The sequence below is a fragment of the Ictalurus punctatus genome, chromosome 21, assembly GCF_001660625.3.
Source record: "Ictalurus punctatus breed USDA103 chromosome 21, Coco_2.0, whole genome shotgun sequence".
Classification (NCBI taxonomy): domain Eukaryota; kingdom Metazoa; phylum Chordata; class Actinopteri; order Siluriformes; family Ictaluridae; genus Ictalurus; species Ictalurus punctatus.
The window spans coordinates 4852417-4869704 of NC_030436.2; the positions used below are offsets into that span (position 1 = coordinate 4852417).

The following is a 17288-nucleotide window of genomic DNA, read 5'->3' on the forward strand; positions in this document are numbered from 1 at the left end:
CTTGATTGTCTCGGTTGCTTGATTTGGGATTCTGATTAGCTCTCATTCTTAGGCCTGGTGTTTATGGTAGGTTTTTTTTCCTTCTTTCTTTTTTTTCTCTTTTTTCTTCTTTTTTTTTTTTTTTTTTTTTACAGTCTATGTGATATGGTATTTCTCACCTGTCATATTTTTCTTTTCCTTTTTTTCCTTCTTCCTCGCTGCTTGTGCTTCCTGTCTTTCTAGGAGATGCTCCATACTGCACGCCGGAACAGTATAAAGAGTGTGCAGATCCAGCTTTGGGTGAGTAGAAGCAGACGCGAACCACAAGAGATTTCTGTGGACTAGAGATCTAAAAATAAATAAAATAAATTACCTGCCTGAAAAATATTACGTTCATGCTCTACAAGTGTTGTAGAAATTGTCTTATTTCCCTGTTAAAGTTATACTGCACTCTGAAAGATTTGCATATTATTCTTTGTAATTAAAATCTGATCTTCAGTAGCGCACACAATTTATTTTGTTAAGAAATTCTTGGTTTACTGTTTCCCACAATGCCGTTTGACTACCTGCTGATAATGGCACCAGTGGGATTTAGCTCTTGCGTCATCCCTTTAGCATGTCCAGCTCTCTCACTTCCTCATCTGTACAACCTGCTCAAACAGATCAGCTTCCGAAAGCTTCAACTACTGTATCGTGCTCGTAGCACCATTACCACCATTGTGCTTGTTACCTTGTAGATCACTAACTAGCTGAGCTGAGCCTCTGTTGTAACTCAACAATATATAGCTGCATTGCATTTTGGGAACTTTGAGTGCAGTGTTTTCTGTCTCCACCACTCCTACATTGGATTTCTCGTTATTATGAACATTCTGCTGGAAATGGTGAGAGAGAAAAAAGCTGGGGTTTTTTTTTTTTTTTTGGGAGATAACAGCGAAGGAGAACATTTTTTCCTGGTACTGTAAATGTCACTGTAACAGCACTAGCAATGTTCCCCTGTGACAAAATACAGCACCAACTAACAAATTAGCCCTGGAATCACTAAATACATTGCAAATATTCCGTACGTTTCAGGGTAGAGTTTTAATTTAAGTTTTGGTTAGAAACGAGGGGTTTTAAATCATCAGGGTGTTTTTTTTTAAACCCCCTTTCTGTTATCTAGGTATATAGAGACAATTGAGCAAATCCATTAGTTTCAGGAGCGGAACAGGATTCCTAATGCACTCGATTAATCACCAGAATAATTAGGAAGTGACCGTGGAATCAGCCAATAGAGTTTTGATTTTCAATCATTAGGACCATTTCATTTGGAAAAAATACATTGCTTCTGGAAGTCCAAGACGCATCACTGACTGTGAACAGACTCAGTAGCCCAACCATTACCTGGCTGTTTTATGCAATCATGCATGTTTATATGCAGTCAATCACCCTGTGTGTGCTGAGGTTGTGAGACATAAGTAGAGACATTAATGATTCTCAAATTTAATTCTCAGCGAGCATAGACAAAAATAATTCAACTGATCACGTCCTAAAATTTTTCTAAGTCGTTAAACGTTGGCTGGCAAACAACTTTTTACAAACGAAAGCAAACCCGTTCTGATTTTAGGTTCCTCTGTGTCCTCCTTAGCTGGACTGGCTGCCAAGTTAGGTCCTGTCTCGTCGAATGTACAAGATCGTGTAAGAAGTCTTGGAGTGATTTTTTTTTAAAATTCATTATTACTTTTCAACAAAGCGAGTTAGTGCAGTTGTAAAGGGGAGTGTTCTCCATCTTAGATCTGTCGCTGAAGTCAAATATTTTCTTTAGCAAAAACCTGGAAATTGTGATTCACTCGTTAAATACATCGACTATTGTTATCCGTCGTACATTGGTCTCCGTAAAACTGCGTTATCCCGCTTACAACTAGTTCAAAATGCGGCAGCTAGGCTTTTAACAGGGTCTAGAAAGAGGGATCACATTTTCCCCGGGATTAGAGTCTCTTCATTGGCTTCTCGTGAATTTTAATATTCTGCTCTATGCCTATAAGGCGCACTCTGGTCTCGCACCCAAATATATCAGTGATTTTCGTCATGCTTACTCCCCCACGAGAGCGCTCCGGGCGTCGTCTTTTGAGAGTTCCCCGTGGTCGCTATAAAATCAAAGGCGTTCGTGCCTTTTTTGTTGTAAGAGCTAAACTCCTTTCCATGTGAGGTCAGCTTCTTCAATAGTCACTTTTAAACCTTCATTGAAAACATATTTTTATTCTCTAGCTTTTGAATAGGTCTTTTAATAGGTTGAAATATGAAAATACTCAATGCTGTATTTAAAGGTATCTATTTATTAATCATTATTATTGTTGTAATTTTTATTATTTGGTTGATTTTGATTTGTAAAGCACTTTGAGTCAGTTTCTGTTGTTGGTCAACCAACTAGTTAACCTCAGAAACTCAATCTGTCAAGGTGGTATAATGGCAGATGGAGTGTTGATTTGGTTGTTGATTCCCTGTTGATAAGGAAAAATTGGACGCATTTGGAATAGCCAATCAGCATCTGTGTTAGCACTGAGCATTGAGTACGACTATTTTTACTGTCCTGCAGCATCAAAGTTTTTCTTAATGGTTGGCTGTTTAGCATTTTAGTTTTAACTGTATAATAGTTTTGGTGCATCAGCTGAGATTGTTGGTCATGAGCTGATGGACACGTTGAATTGTTATTGGTAGATATTTGAGTGCTATAGCCAATGTCCTTTTATTTAAGGTAGTTGTGGAAGATGAATAATGTATGGTATGCACATGTCTGCTGTCTATTATCCAAATGGAAACTGCTTCTTTTAGTGCCAAGGAATGTACTCAACTGAATGTAGAGAATTGTGTGTAAGAGGGAGAAAGAGAGAGACAGAAAGTGAAATTAGCCCATTTAGACTGAAACAGCTAGATCTGCCAGGCACCTCACTCTCTCTGAGCACAACCACTCGTTATGGATAGCTGAGCCTGAGGCAGTGATGGGGCTCAATTTATGATTCCTCTTCTCATCCCCTTCCTCTGTTCTTCCTCCATCCACCCCCGTAGCTCTTCTCATTGCCCCCCACTACATCACCCACTTCACTTCACTTTTTCCACATTTTGATTTTTTTTTCTTTTTTTTTTTCTTGCCATCAATCTGCTGTGATCACCATCCTGCCTAATGGTGCCTCTTTCTCTTCCATTCCCTCCTCTGATCTTGCTAGATTTCCTGGTGGAGAGAGACAATGATTACTGTGTGTGTGAAACACCCTGCAACATGACGCGCTACGGCAAAGAGTTGTCCTTCGTCAAGATCCCCAGCAAGGCTTCAGCCAAATACCTGGCCAAGAAGTTCAACAAGACAGAGCAGTACATTGCGTAAGTGTCCGTGAACCCAGGTACAATTCATTTATTCTGTGAGATGTTTTACAAGTCCATGTGCTCAGGGCCACTTTACCCAAAACTAATTCTCACAATGTTCTCTAGTTCATTTCTAGTGTAGCGCAGTGGTTATCAAAGTGCAGTCCAGGGACCCCCAGGGGTCCGGGACGCATATCTAGGGGGACAGAAAAAGGTCAACATACTGAAAGATCCGGCCATGGCCCAGGTGTAACTCTTGACAGAGGCAGCAAGTTTTTCATTTAAAATCTGCTGAATCTATAAAGGGGTGGAAAACATATTTAAGAGTTTGTTTTTTTTCCTATATAACCATCTTTTATATATATATTTTATTTTTATTTATTCTTTTTTTTTCTGTTGGAACACCCAAAAAACAGTTATACGGTAGTCTAAACAATAACAGATGAACAGCTTTCTAAGCAACAACACATACAGTAGTTTAAACGACACATTACACCATAGTCTAAACAACAAAGTTTACACAGTCGTCTAAACAATAAGTTATACCATAGTCTAAAGCAGTGGTTTTCAAAGTGGGGGCCGCCAGGGGCCGCCAGGGGACCTCAACAATTTGGTGTGAAAATTAAATAAATGTATGTTTTTCTCTTTCTCACTCTGACACACACATACAATCAATTCCTAATGTGATGTAAGATGTAATTATTAATTAAAAAAAAGGGGGGGGGGGGGGATATATTCAGAAGTCTGTATTTTTAATGTGTTTTAATGACATCTTGCAAAAGGGGGGGCCCTCAGTCAAATTTTAATGCCATTTGGGGGGCCTTGCCCTGGAAAAGTTTGGGAACCCCTGTTCTAAACAAGAACAGTGACACGGTAGTCTAAACAAGAACAGTGACACGGTAGTCTAAACAAGAACAGTGACACGGTAGTCTAAACAAAAGCACATACACAGAGGCATAATGAAGAATCCAGACAACAGTTGTTGTTTTTTTTTTTTTCCTTCCCCCTCTGTTACAACCAGTGAGGCTTTCGTGTTTACCAGACTGGAGATCTAAAAGCTGCAGCTGCTCATTTCAGTCTCGGCACTGTGCCTTTGTAGGAAAGAATCTGAATATTAAATTAGGCTCTCATCCAAAGGTTTTCAGCTGTCGCAATAAGAAGGGTTCAGATGGGAAAGGTTCAGCCTATCTGCATCAGATATGAGGAAGACGTGTAGTTCATTAGATTAAGTTCTTATACTCCATGGTCTTAAATTTGTCATGTGAGTTTGTCAGTGTTATGGGTATAACATAAAGTGTTTTCATTTTCATTTCCAAACCAAATGCTTTGGCTGGCAGGGACTGTTTACATGAAAACATGATTTGTTTGAATGAATCCATTAATTGATTCATTAATCCATGAATTAATTCTAGTTGCAGTTTCCAAACAGACTTTTTAGGTATTTACCCGAAACTTGGCACTCTGTCCTCCGTTTATGTAACATGTAATCCTAACCAAATCAATTCACATTTAATGTCTATGTTCCTATAACAAGTGTTGAGTCTTGTTAATATCAAAGTGACTAGTAGCTAATATTTTCTCAGTTTTTAATCGTCTCATTTTTAAATTATGTTAGTTTAAGCAAAGGCAATTTTAAACACACTGAACAAAATATTAGAACTAGGATTTGTGTCCCAGATCATTCTTAAAATGATCATGTAGATGCCCATTTCACCCATCGACCTTTGCAAAAAAAAACATTTAGAATCTGTAACCCGAGCTCCCATTTAATTTTTCTCACACCATGCATCATCCAAATGATGTATCAAAGCTGTTTTAGACACCTGGATGCCAAAGAGTTTCACAGATACACTCGTTTTGAACTGATACTTTTTTAATTTCCTACAGAATAGTATAAACTTCGACTTATAATTCATTCTGTGGCGTATAATAAAGTTGTATCTAATTAAATGCTCTGTAGACTGTGCGAATGATTCATTGACTTTTGGGGGGTGGGAGGGGTCAGCTCTTTTTAGTTTGGCCAGATAAACTAGTCCGTGTAATACAGACGCATGCTTCAGTGAACCACTATGCTGTGTCCTTAAAACAGCACATGAACACACTTTAAATCCTATAATTCATACAATGCTGTTCAGCCTCATGTGACGAATAGTGCCATGAATGCCTTAAAGTAGTCTGTACTTTCTGAACTATTCCTCAACTTACTTGACTTTTCTTGCAAGTGTAAAAAAAAAAAAAAAAAAAAAAGCCTTATGTCTGTTCCCTTTCTCTGAATCATGACATCACCAGTGTTAAATTAAACCTGAGTGCAAAAAAAGGCCTCTGTTATTTCTATGTGTAAAGGTCACTGCATTAAGTTTGTATTTATTATCAACTTAAACTATACACGGATAAAACAGACGTTTGTGAGTCATGACTCAAGGGTTGAGTCTTACACAATGGTGTGGTATTGAGCAATTTAGAAAAGGAGAGCAAAAAGAATATATTTTAAAATGCCACAGTTTTTACAATGATGCACCATCTCCTATCCATTTGACCGCTGTATGGATGATCATGAGAGAACATGCACACACATGTAGCTTACTGTCAAGCGTGAGAATATGTGCCAGTTAAAATACACACTGTGAGTAACGTATTTGGTCTAATTTGTGTGGTTGCAAATTATTTGTTCAGATTCAGAGTTGTATGCTATGTTAATTAACTGTATTTTATCAGCTTAGTTCATTTACACTCGAGACTTAAAGTGACCTCATGACAACAGGTAAACTACATCTTGATCATTTCACCATAAACATTTCATTTTGATGAACTGTGCGGGAAATTCATGCTTGAGGTTGCAACTATATTTAGAATACGACATTTATTTTCCCAGAAAAAGTGTCTTTCAAACATTTACGGTATCTCCCATGCTATCTGTATTGCCTTCGGCTCATTGAGTGCACGATTGACCCATTTTAGGGGTGGTCGATTTGATATTGGCATTTTCCTTTCAGATAGATTGAGCAGTGTCAAGACCCCTCACACAGGTTATTTTGATGTCCTTCAGTGGGGGATCAAGCCTTATTTAGAGGGTCACCCCCAGCCTTCCTCCCAAACCCCCCGTAATTCACACCCTGTATCTATAATGTTTATGTCCATCTAGCATTCAAAAAAATAAAAAAATCCACATCTAGCAGGGATGTGACGTATCTTGAGTTTTATTGAGTAATTAATTCAAGCCCCTCAATACAATACATATAACTTTCTCTCTCAAACAAAGCAAAATATGCTCAAAGAAAAGTTCATACTAATATTTTCCCCTTAAAATAAGCATGTATTGAATGAGGTTTTTTTTGGCAGTCTTGCCAGAATACACCGATTTTTATTATCTTGTAACCTCTTTATAACGTTTTAATGACATGTTTTTCGGTTACAAACTCAAATTATGCTTACAATAAAGAAAAAAGAAGAAAAATAATAAGAAAAAATAATAAAACTCCCTCACTCCAGATGTTAATCCAGTCTGAGACGTCAGAGTGACATTTATTGAGTCAAGAATAAAGCATGATGGATAAATGCATTTAGTCCAATTACTTGCTTTTAAAAATGAATTGTTTGGAAAAAGGAAGAGAGAGTGTAAGTTCTAACCTCCAGTGAAGTTTATTGCATTGGTTCAGAAGTGCAGTATGCTTCCCCGGTCAGGATAAAACGGCACTCAGTAAACATGAGCAGTTGTATTAATCACGTATTATTGGTACTAAATTTCCTGCTCAGCATAAAAGTGATCTATAGAGGCAGATTACAGTGAGCAACTTTATTAATAAACAAGCACAAAGTTCTTAAAGGTCTTACTCTGACCAGACCATCCAACTTTTCTATATAAATGATAAGGATGAGTAAAGCTGAATGATAAATAGCTACAGGAGATTTGTGAAAAGAAAAGGCAGATTGTAAATAACCTCTCCATAATTAAGAAATAAGAGGAACAGAACCTCTGTGACCTTCAGAGCTTAATAATATGTTTTGCTTCTTTATAGCCAGCCAAGTTTCACCTTTTTTTTATTCTAAATGTGATTTTAAAAAGAACTTATTATTAAGCAAAATGCCACCATATTCATTCAGAGCCACACTCCCCGCTGTGCCATTGTCCTGCTCCAAAATGCCAAGATATTTATAATAAAAAAACACAATCATGTACCTGCCATCTAAATTGTAAATATGGATTTTGCTGTTTTCATGATTTCTGGCAGAGGCGAACAGACTAAATTTGTTCCGTCAGCATTTATCTCCTATTTGAGATTGATTACAACCTTTTAAACATTATTAATTGCACATGAAGGCTTTTTGGCAATGTGAACCATTTCAGATAAGCAATACAGCATCATGTCATCAAAATCAAATGCACAGAAATATATGGAAAACAGGATAGGACCTAACACGAACCTCTGTGGGACACCTCTGACTAAACTGGGAAAGCTGACTAATTAGGAAGTACTTCGTAAAAACTTCGTAGTTTTTAAGGGTTCATAAAACTCATTCATTGTTGATTCTTTGTTCAATTTTTTTGTCTGTCAAGTTGCTGTTTTGTACAGTTGTGCACTGGAAGCTTCTGTCCCCAAGACAAATTCCTTGCATGTGTAAGTCGAATTTCTGGGGTCTTCATTCTGATCATACAAATGAAAGTTACCTGCGTGTAGTTCACGCATCCAAGGGTTGCCAGATTTTCTCGAGAGGTGTCAAAGACGGGGGGTTTCGGTAGTCGAAGTTAACTGTCATTTTTAGCACGTTGCGTGGCTAAAATAAAAACATAACACAGTTCCTTCAGGAAACTACTGTGCAACATGTAGTAGACATTGACGAGGACTAAAAGACAACAGTAAATACAGAATAATCAGTTGTTATTGTAGAAACAAAATGATGCTGATATGCACACAGTACACAGAACCACCCACATACACGCACATGTAGCTCCCATCTGCAGGGGAAGCTTAAACTTATATAGTTTTATCATTTTTAAATATATATATATATATTTTTTGATATCTCTCATGCCTCAGGCTGTAATATAATTTCCATTTCCTTAAGCTCACTCAAGCATATCCGAGTCAGAAAAACAAAACTCGGAAAAAGAATACACTGGGGTTTGCTCTTTGATATGTACTATTTAATGACTAGGTTAGATCTACAGAGAACGTGCCTGCACACGGTTGTTCCACTAGAACTGATTCATCTGCCTAAGGTCAGTGCAGGTTTTCTGGCTTGGTGCTTCTTCATAGCAGACAACACTTAGATTTGACCTGGAGTCAAATTCTTGCAGAATAAATACATTTTGAGTCAGACACTACCCAACACCATACACACTCTAATACACAAACTCTGGGGCAAACAAATGAGCCAATGTTCTTTTTGCCACAAGTGTTCATTATGCAAAATTTGGACCCACTTCATGTTAATGTATCATCTGAATATCACCTGTGGGAGGCCATTAAAACTGAATGGACAAACACTGACATGTCCATGGGTAAGTTTGTCAGCAGGTTAATGCCAAAGACTTCATTATTATTTTAATTTTATTTTTTTAATGAGGGAAAAAAAGGGAAATGTTTTTGAGAATTCAACTGTGCTGTGATATAATAACGTTCATATCACAGCCCCGCTGAATTCTTCAATCTGATTGGGTAAAATCTGTTTATTAAATTCTATAACAGCAACTCTGACAGCAGTGCCAGCTTTAATTCAAATGATGTACAGTATATTAATGTACTCATTCTAATACATTATGGTTTCTATAGTACCCGCTAATTCACAAGGACTTGTACTGTATGTTGGACGATCTACACAGACTACGGCTAAGAAACAGATTTTTAAAATGTGCTGGTAAGCAACAAAGAACATTTTGAATTGTTTTATTTGTAAGGAGATGTTAATAAAAAATTTTAGGAGTCTCAGGTGTCGGAACTTTGTAACAGTCAGTATCAAGTTTTTATTAAAGGAAGGAACTATGGGACTTTGCACTTTCTGGTTTCATGGTAACATAAGCTGCGTTTTTTGTCTTGTTTCTGTCGAGAGAGGGGAAAAGAGAAGCTGGTGCTAGAACATAAGCGATAATAGGAACTAACTTGTCTTGTGGACATTCAAGAACATTGTCTTTATATTCTTAACATTGTAAATGGTTAGAAATATCACGATGTGTTATTCATTAATAATTAAAACTAGAAATCTTTGGCAAATTATTGTGGTATAGGAGGAATTAAATACTTCAGGATATACCGTTATAGTTAAATGATCAGCTTTATGGTGGTAACAGCAGCTTTGCTTCTGCCAGGCTGCATCACTCTATCCCATCATGGATTATTTTCCTGTAACAGCACACATCATGTTTTGGTCCGTTCTAATTATAATGGTTAAAAATGATAAGGTATTTAAAAACAGTACAAACATTCAGTGCGACTGAGAGAGATTTCTTGTTTTGAGAGATCAGTTATAATGATTGAAATGTTTAATTTAAAAAACCAATACGCGGTACACAGTGTTCTACCTACATTTGATATTCGTTTCATAATTGATATCTACCGTTTGATATTCAGACAGGAAAAAAAAAATGAATGGGAAAACCAGAGCCAAATGAAGCGCAGTACAAAATACACCTCTCTTTACATATTTAAGTGAACGGTTATGAAGTAATCCCAAATAAAAGCACTCTTCCCAAATACGATTTATATAAAAAGCTCACCGCCGCTTCTCATGTTTTACAAGAACGTGTACGGACTGAGATGGATCTCATTTAAAACTGAAGTGCCTCTGCTTTTAATTACTGATTCCTCCTCAATTACATTCTTGTTCTTCACTGTTTGTCCAACACTTAGCCTAACAGCGCTTATCTTTTGCAGTCCTAACAGCTCTAATAGCAGTGCTTTTGGCTATGTATGTGTACGTTTTCACTCTGCAGTCTTGTAATGATGTGACGTTGTAAAGTGTATGTAGATCAGGCAGGACAAAAGTAAAACCCACGTGTGGTTTATTCGTACTAATCCAACAATCATAGTCAAAGTCCATGGTCAAAACACAGGCAGACCACCTCAACCTGCGGATTCTCCATAATCATAATACTAGGATCACGGAAACACGGAACACTACAAACCGATGAACAAGACAAAGGAATATGAGGGTATTATGAAGGCAGATTAATCATGGGATTAATACGGAACACTTGGACACAATCGGAAAAAACACCAATGACAGGACCGAGGCGGAGACGAGATATGAATCAAAGCATAGGCAGAGGTCGGTGTAAACAAGAAGCACATGAAGTGAACTAAATCTCAACATGATAACAGTGTTCATTACGCTTTAAACAAACGGATCATGCTGAAAGGGGGAATTTGTGACTGTACTCTCCTGGGCAAAAAAAATGGGCCACGCCCAAAATGGCAAAATATTAAGCTTTTAATGGTCTTAAAAACAAATCATTGGTGAGAAAATGAACAAGAATTAAACACATGCACTCCTGTGGCCTGTTTGGGGGGGGGCGGGGGGGGCTAGAAACAGGAAATTCACTTATATAGTGTTCTCGTACACACGGGTAAAATCATGATTAAAATGCAAATATCTAACATTCAAACCAACACAAGTCTGGGTGTACAAACTTTAAATAAAATAAATAAAATTTCATTTAAAAAATCTAATAAAAAGCTGTCTGCAAGTTTACCTAAGGCTTAAACATTTTAAAGAAATCACAGGAGAAGCTATTCATACTAAGTTACTTTATCTATTTGTTTAATTATTGCTAATTTCCTGACCAATGATTTGTTGTTAAGACTATTAAAAGCTTAATATTTTGCTATTTTGGCCATCTATTTTTCCCAGGAGTGTATGTAATTACACATTTCAGTAGGTCTTGATCATAAGACAGTATTCAGTACTCTTTCAGCACCCTTTCTTTTTTATTTTTATTTTTTTTTATAAATGTTACATAATTTTTAATGTGACTGCAAAATTGGAGAACATTTGATTAGGTGTAAGTGGTCCAAGTTGACAATGTTCCAACAGAAATAAATGAAAGTTTCCTGAATAAGCTTCTCAATCTGTTGACAGGGATAACATCTTGGTTCTGGATATCTATTTTGAGGCTTTGAACTATGAGACTATTGAGCAGAAAAAGGCCTATGAGCTGCCTGGATTACTGGGTAAGTCCTATAAAATCAGGTAAATGTTTTGGATTGGAAACGAACCTGTATTAGTAAAAGTAGTGATATTTAGTATTGTAATAAGTCTACAGGTTAATATCTGATTTTACATCCTTGTCACATATGCAGTAGGTAAATATTGATGAATAATCAGAGGAACCAGCAATGTCCAACGTCCAGTGTATTCCTTCTCCAGGTGATATTGGTGGTCAGATGGGTCTTTTTATCGGAGCCAGTATTCTGACAGTTTTGGAGCTCTTTGACTATCTTTATGAGGTAAGATCTTCCAACGTATATTAGCATTTTGAAAGCATTCAGAAAGGCATAAGTGATTTCATAGATGGTGCATTGGTACATTTGGACCCCCTATGATTGGGATGAAAATGTTGTGGAAAATTAACATTTAACAGAAAATATCTTTTAAATATGTTTCAAAATGATTTATGCTTTGTTGATTAATTAATGTCTGCACTCTCAAACTGCTGGGATAAATGTAACCCAGTGCTGGCCCAGTACATAATATAACTGGGTTGCTTTAATTACCCAAAGCGTGGTTCATTATGATACTGTTACTTGGTTTGTTCCTAATTATTCATAACCCAGATGTGGGATTTGAATACATTTTATATCGGAAAATGGAAATGTTTCTGGGATGTATTTAGTTGTTTACATTTACAGTATTTCAAGAAACCTTTGCAGAACAATTAGTTTACAAAAAGGCCAGTGTGAAATGTTTTTTTGTTTTTTTTTATGTATGTACAGTATATTTTTATTTCTTTCAAATACACTTCACTGATACAATCATGCATTATAGTAAGCAGAAACTGACGTAATTCTATGTCACTACACGTGTACGGTAACTGTACCTGCTGTTTCAGTGACCGCAGTCTGAAAAAAATTGAATAGAAAATTCCAGAAATAAAGTAAACATTCATACTTTAAATAGCGTGCTGTTCGGAGTAACATGATGAAGTTAGTCATCCTTTTGTCCAGGGTATCCATGCTGTACACGCTACTCAGCCTTTATCAGAGCACCTCTCATGGTATCGCAGTGCTTGTGTTCAAGTAACCCTTTTGTTGTTTAATAATGGCCCCAAAGCGCAAGAGTAGTGATGCTGGCAAATCGGATGTGCCAAAAAAAAAGTCGTAAAGTTCTTCCTTTAAGTGAAAAGATGAAAATTCTCCATTTAATAGGGAAAGAAAAAATGCTGAGGTTGCTAGGATGTATGGTAAGAACAAATCTTCTGTCCATGAAAAAAGGAAAAGAAATTTGTGCTATTACGAAACTTTATCATACCTATGTAGCGTATATAGTGTTCGCTACTATCCACCATTTCAGGTATCAGCTGGGGGTCTTGGAACCTATCCCCTGAAGATATATATATCTCACCTAAGCAAAATAGATATATCAAGAAAAAAAAGGTGATATGTTTTTCCGCATAAAGAGTCTTGATGGTGGTACTTGTAATTCAATCATGAAGATGTTTCGTTGCTCATCACAGGGACTCCATTAGTTCTACTTGCTGATGGGAAGATCTCAAGTATTTAATCCCAGTTTGTGATTCACACTTTTAACAACACATGAGTCTAGAAATGTGACTCAGAGTCAGGATAAACATGCCAGGATGATGTAGACAGCCCCTCTGTTCAGAAAGAGTTGTCCCATCCAAGTTATTTAATTAAGGTTATTTAGACTAATCTTAGCTTGCTAATGGTGTTAGTTGAGATGACCTGATATCTAAGTTTTCTTTTACATGTTGTGTGCATTGTTTGTACAAAATACAATGTCATCCATATCTTTATTTCAACTAACTTCTACATGTTTTAATAAGGTATTTTCTCTCAGCCGTTCACGTCGCCTCTTAACTGCTGGCTTCATGTTCTCTCGCAGCAGAACTACCACCAATGCAGGGTTATCACATTCCAGTCGAAGAATTTAAATCAAATGCTGGGTTCAAATGGCAACCCAGCTGTTACTGGATACTGTGTGACTATCCCAAACGCGGGATTAATATACAATGAAAGAACCCAGCAAAACCCACTCAACCCAGTGATTGAATAATGTAAATATCCCAGCATTTTTTGAGTGTAGGGTTTCAATTTTACATCTGCTTAGTGACCATGTGACATAGCTAATGACCTCAAAATTTGAGGACATTTTCAGTCATTTTTTGGTTAGACTGACAAAACTTGTTCTCGCCATTTCTATGCTAGTAGACTGATATAGACTGAGTGATATCTTCATTGTCACATATATACTTGGATACAAGTGCAAAGCATTTACTGAGGGGGAAAAAGCAGTCCACACGCCACAATCAAGTTCAGTCAACAGCAGAGAATCAAAGCATTGTATTCTGGGTAGTATTTGAGGGAAAGGCAGACCAACTAAACAAGACAAAGGTCAAAAGTTATATATAGTGGATGCACAGATTGACATTGGCAAGACATTAGTTTGCAAGGACAAACTAAGACATGTAATGCTGTATGTGTATTTCAGTCAGGATGGATTGGGATGTGTGCTTTGGTTTGATGTGCTGCAGTAATGGCATGGCCTCTCAGATGTAGGGTAAAACAGTGCTCATGGTGATATGATTGCAGTGATGATTATCTGTGCTGGGTTTCATTTTTGATCCTTTTTTTCATGATGTACAGTTGTGAAAGTGAGCCTTATCCTGATGTTACCTTTAGTCCTATACACCTAAATTTGCATAGCCAATATGTAGCATTATCTCTCTTTAGCTCCGGTTCTCACACACCATGCTTTAGAAGTGTAAAATTGCATGTGACTCAAGATTTTGTTTGGAGCAGTGTATGCTCACATGGATAGTGCTTGTGATTTTGAATCTGGCAAATCCCAGGTCTATTTTGTAGTTACTGCTGTTGATGTGATGAAGTACTGTGACACATACTGTAAAGAGATGTACTGTTTATAGTTTTGGCACTTGGGGAATTTATATTATATATATATATATATATATATATATATATATATATATATATATATATATATATATATATATATATAAAAATAATACACACACACACACTCATTTATTAGTTTGATAAAGTAGGCCTGTTACTATAGCAGTTGCCGTAGTTTGGCACCAAGGTAGTAAATTAGCACTATTGCTAGATTGGTGCTAACAATAAAATTGAAAATCTCATTAAGTCTCAATAATAATGATGATGATTAAAAAAAAAATCCATTATCTTAGTGGCCATGATCAGACAAAAAGAAGCTATGTATGACGTGATTTACAAGGGTTTGACATTAATTTGATTAATCAAATTAATTTCTGGGCCTAGCCGGAAGGCGCAGTGAGCACTGTGACTGAATTACGTGACAATATATTAGAAATGCTTGAATTCTTTTGACAATGACATACTCAATATAAGCTGGAACATGAGCCATATTAATAGCCAGCTTCTTGAGAATAAGTTCAGAAATAGCATCTAGTTCAGAAATAATTGTCCAAGTTATCTAGTTAAGAGGTGGGTGCACGGTGGCTTAGTGATTAGCATATTCGGTTAGGGTTGAGGGTTCGATTCCCGACGCTGTCCTGTGTGTGCGGAGTTTGCATGTTCTCCCCGTGCTGCGGGGGTTTCCTCCGGGTACTCCGGTTTCCTCCCCCAGTCCAAAAACATGCATGGTAGGCTGATTGGCATGTCCAAAGTGTCCGTAGTGTATGAATGGGTGTGTGAATGTGTAGTGATTGAGCACTGAGAGGGAATTACTTGACACCATATTAGAAATGCTTGAATTTAACTTCTTTTGACAGTGACATACCCGAAAAAAGCTGGAGATGACACTTAATTTGTTACAACGTGCTTAAAAAGTGCTTTGATTAAAGAAAGGCATTTAGGGACATTTAATGTCAGAAAATTGTGGAAAATTTTGTTTATACATTTTTTTCATGTTTACATTTATTAATCTATGCGATTTTTTAAAAAAATCTTTGATTTTGGAAAAATGTTCCAATGTTAATACAAGGACAACACTGAATTTTAGCAGAAGTCCTCACCCTCATGCAGAACATCCTCTGCCCTTATGCATAATACTTGACTGAATAATGATATATTTTATGAGGCCCAGAAAATGCAAGTCTGGTCCAGTCTGACTGGAAAATGAGCCATATAATAGCCAGCTCCTTAAAAAGAATATCCATCACACCCATTGTAAAAGTTGGAAAGTAAAAAGATGTGATGGATAAAGAACCTGTTCAGAGCATGACATATTGTATCTTGTGTAGTCCTTGAAACAAAAAGCAAAAGTCCTTCAAAATCCTAGGAAACCAAGAGAAAACTGTTTAAACAGATTGTCTTTGTATATACAGCTACATACTAAGATAAGCAAGGAAAGTACGGAGGGCAAAGCACAATGAAGTACAAAATAGGCAGCAGGTCATACACAGCCAAAGTTTATATATGTTTCACTTGGCCAGGCAAAACAAAGGCAATGTACAGTCAAGAGTGTGGTGCGTTACTGAATAGAAACCAGGAGCAGCTGCTATCCGATCAGAAGTTGGAGGCAGGAACAAGGCACGTGGCAGCAGCTATCATCCAATTAGAAACCAAAAGTAGGAAAAACGCAAATGGCAACAGTTATCATCAAATAAGGAGCCAGAGGCAGGAAAAAGGCACATGGCACAGCTCACATCAAATAAGGAACCAGAGGCAGGAATAGGGCGATGGCAGCAGCTCACATCAAATAAGGAGCCAGAGGCAGGAATAGGGCGATGGCAGCAGCTCACATCAAATAAGGAACCAGAGGCAGGAATAAGGGACATAGCAACAGGCAATCATCTAATCAGGAACTAGAAGCAAGAACAAGGAACATGGCAGCAGGCTCGACATGACACAGGCAAAACAGAAACCAGTCATCCAATTTCATCCAATCAGAAACTGGCAGTGGAAACAAGGCACGTGGCAGAAGACAATCATCCAATCAGAAACCAGAGGTGGTACTCGGCACATGGCAGCAAGCAATCATTCAATCAGATGCTGGAAATGGGCACATGGCAGCAGGCGGCACGTCACGCCCAAACATCCAGCTCATGGAACAGGTTTTAACAGGAAATATCTCTACAGAAATACATCTCCTGTGTCACATAATAGGTATTTTAATTGGTGTGTAAATCTTTGTGTTGCTACAACAGTTAAAGGTCGTTATTATAACAACAACAATAATTATTATTATAGGGGAAAAAATAATTGTCTGTATTGTCTCCTCTGGACACACATTTTATGATCTGTATCTTAATTAGCATGCAGTTTGTTAAGGCATAAGCGGATGTTGTTCTCCTGACCAGTGTGAAAATGTTTCATTGTCCATGCCTAGTAGAACAAATATTTCAGAGGCTGTTAGCTCAGCTCTGCCAAGCCAAACCCCAAAGTCAAAAAGCTGTATTTACTGTCCGATAACAGCAACACTGGTGACAAGGGCAGGACTAATAAAAATGAAAATAGTCAGCAGAGGCTTGTTTTTCTCACAGTGCCACATGTACACGGAGTATCTGTGCAGCCGTGTGATTTATAATGGGTTGTCCATCTCCAGCAGGCTACAATTATAGAGACACTGCTGACTCTTCACAACAGTACACACTGCAGCTATCTCACAACACGCAGACACTGGAGTAAACAAACACAAGCTAAATAATAGCCATGAGCAAGTATTGCTATTATTGTTCTTTAATATTAGGATCAATTTGTAACCTTCAGCTATATACAGTATTTATATCATCAGTTCAGAGGCTAGATGTGGCAGTTTGTTTTGAATATTATCTGTTCCATGAATAGTTATCAAATATT

The 17288-nt window shown here is 37.2% G+C and overlaps 1 protein-coding gene across 5 annotated transcripts in view; it reads left to right on the forward strand.

Annotated features, from left to right (window-relative positions):
* asic1b (acid-sensing (proton-gated) ion channel 1b) overlaps positions 1–17288 on the forward strand; it is a 349820-nt gene that overhangs the window by 323535 nt on the left and 8997 nt on the right. For all 5 annotated transcript variants that reach the window (XM_017451114.3, XM_053674092.1, XM_053674093.1 and 2 more), the window contains 4 exons: positions 223–279; positions 3180–3333; positions 11389–11480; positions 11677–11756. In XM_017451114.3, the coding sequence (XP_017306603.1) occupies positions 223–279; positions 3180–3333; positions 11389–11480; positions 11677–11756 (383 nt within the window). The remainder of the gene's footprint in view (positions 1–222; positions 280–3179; positions 3334–11388; positions 11481–11676; positions 11757–17288) is intronic.